Source organism: Penaeus monodon, chromosome 12 (genome assembly GCF_015228065.2).
Source record: "Penaeus monodon isolate SGIC_2016 chromosome 12, NSTDA_Pmon_1, whole genome shotgun sequence".
Lineage (NCBI taxonomy): Eukaryota > Metazoa > Arthropoda > Malacostraca > Decapoda > Penaeidae > Penaeus > Penaeus monodon.
The window spans coordinates 977,090-982,089 of NC_051397.1; the positions used below are offsets into that span (position 1 = coordinate 977,090).

Genomic DNA, 5,000 nt, shown 5'->3' on the forward strand with positions numbered 1-5,000 from the left:
TCATGAGGTCGTTGTTCTAGATCCTGCGACCCACTGAGGTGAACAGGAAGACTAGTGACAGACCTGACTTTGCATATTAGCACTATCCAAGCTATGAACTAACACAGGAAATTGTTACTTGTTTATTCCTCACTTACGTTCTATAGTCCTGAATTCGCTCGGTATGACTTGGGTATGAGGCCAAGCAAGTCCCTAAATCCCTCATGATGCATCAGTACTCTCCACGGCATCTTTCTGAACCTCATAAAAATGGTACATAGTGCAGGCAAGAACCAACCCCTCTTCACTCTATCCCTTCCCTCTACAGTCTTCTTCTTTTGCTGTAGCTTTGTCTCATTCTCATATGAGATCGCTATATATTTTTTGAAAGGATGACCTCTCTATTGACGCGAGCTTGGGGCCGGCACCGACTTCGCCTCGCTTGCCCTCTCTCTACACATTTCCTATTATTGCCGAAACCAAGATCTCCCCCCTCCCCCCGAGTCGACCAGCAGGTAGGTTGGGCAATGCCACTAATAAATCACCAATAAATCTGTCACAAAAACAGATCTGGTTCGACATAAAAAGCCGAAAGGAAACAGAATGGATAGACGTTTATCACAACAGCAGATCCTACGCAACGACGGCGCTCGGAGGTGAAACTGTACTTGATTATCATTATTATTATTATTACTATTACTATTATTATTATTATTATCATCATCTTCATCATCATCATCATCATCATTACTATTATCATTATCATTACTATTATCATTATTATTATTATTATTATTATTATTATTATTATATTATTAATTTATTATTATTATTATTATTAATTATTATTATTATATTATTATTATTATTATTATTATTATTATTACTACTATTATTATCATTATCACTTTTTAATTATTATTATTATCATCATTATTATTACTATCATTATTATTATTGTTACCATTGACATCACTATTCTTTATTACTTATAATCAACAATATCATCTATCATTATCATCATTACTATTTTTCAAAATTTACCATTTATCATTGTTCATTATTATCAATATCATCATCATTTTTTATTATTTATGATTTTGTAATTCTTAATTTCAGGGGAATGTCAACTGAATGCAACATATCTAAAAAACATAATTATATTTTGCTTAAGCATCGACAGACGTTTCGTTAACAAAATTATTGCCACCAATCTTGACCAAACTAAATAAAACATCACAAAAACGAACAACAGACACAAAAAAAAAAAAAAAAAAAAAAAACATCACAAAAACGAACGACAAAAACAAAAAACAAACGAACAAGAACCTCACCAAAACAACAACATAAACAAACAAACAAGCAACAAACAAACAAACATTAAAACATCAACAAAAATAGACACAAAAAACACGAAGGAAAAAGGATGTCATTCGTGCAGGACATTACCAAGTCATGGCCGTCAGCTTTACCCAAGACTCTTGGCTGCTGCATATTTCGCAATTCTTCTGTGCGTGTGTGTTTGTTTGCAATTCGGATGAAAATAGACAAGAGTAAACACGCCAATTTACATACATTCCTGTGTCAAATTCCTCGATCTTGTTCATACCTTTATTTACGTGAAGTAATATTCTATTCTTAGCTAAAACGAATAAATAAATAATTAGATGAAAGGAAGAGAGAGAGAGAGGGAGAAAGAGAGAGAGAGAGAGAGAGAGAGAGAGAGAGAGAGAGAGAGAGAGAGAGAGAGAGAGAGAGAGAGAGGTATATGTACGTATATACACACGAATAATATACATCTATCTATCTATCTATCTATCTATCTATCTGTATATATAGATAGATAGATAGATAGATAGATAGATAGGTAGTTAGATAAACAAACACACACAAACATAAGAATAAATTATGAAGTTTGATAAAGATTTTTTTTTTAGATTTCAATTTGGAATAAAAAATAAAGGCAAGGAGACAACGAGAGATAGAATAAAAGGGGAAGAAGAAGAACGGAAATAAGTGGAGAGAATAAGAGAGAAGACAGAGGAAAAGAAGTGCGGAAAGGAGGCTTAGAGAGGAGAGAGAGGAAATGAGAGAGGGACAAGATAGGAAGAAAGGGGAGAGGGAAAGGAACTAGCGAACGACAAGAGATAATAGAAATATAGAGAAAATTATATATATTTCCACTTCTCTCCATTCCTCTCTCTTGCTATTCCCCTTTCTTATTCTTTTCTTATTTCCCTCTCTGTCTGTCTCCCTCTATTCCCATTCTCATCCCGTTACCCTCTCTCGCTATTCCTCTCTCTTCCCCTTTCTTCCAATCCCCATCTCTCCCTATTCCCTGATCATTATATTTCCTATCTCCTTATCCTTCTCTTTTCATATTACTCTGTAGTTCGTTTCCACTTCACTTTCCATTCCTAGTTCTCCCTAATTCCCTTTCTTCGCATTTCTCTTTCTCTCTAATCCTTCTCTTCCTATTCCCCTTTCTCCCTAATCCCCGTTCCTCGCATTTCTCTCTCTCCCCACTCCCCTCTGTTTCTATTCCCATTTTATTTTCATATCCCCCTCCCTATTCCCCTCTCATCTTCAATAATGCCCTCCCTCCTTTGAGAAGACCCCTCCCACTCCCTCCATCCATTTTCTCATGTCTCTATTCATATTCAGGAGAGGGGGGGTGAGGGGAGAGAGGGGGAGTGAGGGGAGAGGGGGAGAGGGGAAGGAACTGAGGGGATGTGGGTGACTCATCATGACAGCCCTCACTCTCCATCCCCCCCTCCCCTCCCCGTTCTGTTGTCTCTTCACCTATCCTCGTTTCATATCCCCTTTCTCCCGTCCCTTTGCTTTTCAAATTCTCTCTCTTTTACGCCATTTTCTACTCCTCCAATCTCTCTTCTGCTCTCCTGCTGATTCCTTCTCCTTCCTCCCCTTCCCCCGCCTTGCTCTCCCACGCTATCCTCCCTCTTTTCCTTCCTTCTCCCTCCTCCTTCTCTCTCCCTCACCTCCCTCTCCTGCCCCATCCCTCCTTCCTCCTTCTCATTTCCTCTCCTTTTCCACCCCTCCACCTCCGACCCCCAACTCATCTCTCCCTCTTCCCTCCTCTCCCTCTCTCCCCACCCCCTCCCCACTCCTTCCCCTTCTCTCTCTCACTCTACCTCACCCTTCCCTCTCCCTCCCCTTCCCTCTGCCCCCCTCCTGCCTATGAGATTAGGTATTCCTGCAGACATAAAGGTGAGCCTCGAAGCTTGGAAAAGCCCCATAGAGAGAAGGAAATAAAAAGGATAAGAAGGATTTTCAAAAGGTGGAAGGTACGAAGTGCGTGCGTGCGTGCCTGCTTTAGACGGGGAGGGGGAGGGGCTTTATGCAGGGGATATGTAGTACGAATGTGTGTGTGTGTGTGTGTGTGTGTGCGTGCGTACGTGTGTGTGTGTGTGTGTGTGTGTGTGTGTGTGTGTGTGTGTGTGTGTGTGTGTGTGTGTGTGTGTGTGTGTGTGTGTGTGTGTGTGTGTGTGCTTACAATAATTATTTCTCTCTCCTTTTCTCTATCTCTTTATCTAGTTATCCATTTCTCTCATCTTCCCTTCTTTTCTTTCTGTCACCCACTTTCCCTCTGGGAATAAGGGAAAATACAGACCAACGAATCAGATGACACTCAGCTTAACCAATGAGAATCAGGCAGCCACAAAAACTCAGCTTACGAGGGAAAAAACATCTCACTCTCAAACAATAGGTACCAAGCAACAACTGAAAAGGAAACAACTAGGAAATTCAACACGCTCAGATATTGAACAGCCAATAGGAATAAAGCAACAGAACACATCTAACCAATGAAAACAGAGTAAATCCAAATGATCAACCAATTAGCATCAAGCATTCAAATTCATCCAATGGGAATAGAGCAGCTACACACGCCCATCCAATAAGCATCAAGCATTCAAATTCAGCCAATGGGAACAGAGCAGTTACACATGCTTCAGCCAACAGATACCGAGCAGCCAACCGGCCAAATGCCTTAAATAGAATGAAGGATACATATGTAGGACCCATAACCTCAGCCTATACTTACGAGAAGGAGAGTGGTCCAAGTGATTCATTTTGTTGCGGCTGCTGAAGGCGAGGTTCGGCGCGCTCACACCTGAGGAGGAGGAAAGAGAGGGTTTAGTAATCTATGTCTGAACACACACCTGTACCAGCGTATACATGTGTACACGAGCAAATATACAGATAAGCATCACAGACACACACAAAAATGTGTGCGTGTGTGTGTGTGTGTGTGTGTGTGTGTTTGTATATATATCTGTGTGTGTGTGTGTGTGTGTGTGTGTGTGTGTGTGTGTGTGTGTGTGTGTGTGTGTGTGTGTGTGTGTGTGTGTGTGTGTGTGTGTGTGTGTGTGTGTGTGTGTGTGTGTGTGTGTGTGTGTGTGTGTGTGTGTGTGTGTGTGTGTGTGTGTGCGTGTGTATATATATCTGTGTGTGTGTGTGTGTGTGTGTGTGTGTAATTCATTTAATTATTTATACGAGAAGAAAAAAAAAAGAGAGATCAAGAATGACAGACTTTAAATAAGGGAATATATATTAAGCTTAAAGATGCACACCTTCATGAACAGCTTCAAAAAAAACAAACAAACATATAACTCCCCCCTTGAATAAGCCACTCTAGGTAATCACAGCATCTCTATCCCCCAACCCCTCTTTCCCATCACTATCTTCCTCCCCCTCCCTAATTAATTATCAATCAGGGTTATTGGGTCCTGTATCGGGGGGAAGGGGGGTGGGGGCAGGGGGAGATGTGTGGCTTATCCACCCATCTCTATTTCCTCATCATTATTTTGGTTCTTTTTTTAATTCTCTCTCTTTCTCTTCCTCTTTCTCACTTTACCTTCGGTTTGCTTTTCTCTCCTTCATCTACTCCACCCCTCTCGTGTGTGTATGTTTGTGTTTTGTGTGTGTGTGGTGTATGTGTGTGTGTGGTGTATGTGTGTATGTCTGTATGTGTGTGTGTGTGTGTGTGTGTGTGTGTGTGT

The 5,000-nt window shown here is 40.7% G+C and overlaps 1 protein-coding gene across 1 annotated transcript in view; it reads right to left on the reverse strand.

The window, feature by feature from the left end:
- The window catches only part of LOC119579164 (probable 3',5'-cyclic phosphodiesterase pde-5), a gene marked incomplete in the record, with an annotated part of 68,844 nt that overhangs the window by 58,820 nt on the left and 5,024 nt on the right, over nt 1-5,000 (reverse strand). The window contains 1 exon segment of the mRNA XM_037926861.1: nt 4,043-4,111. Within this exon segment, the coding sequence (XP_037782789.1) occupies nt 4,043-4,111 (69 nt within the window).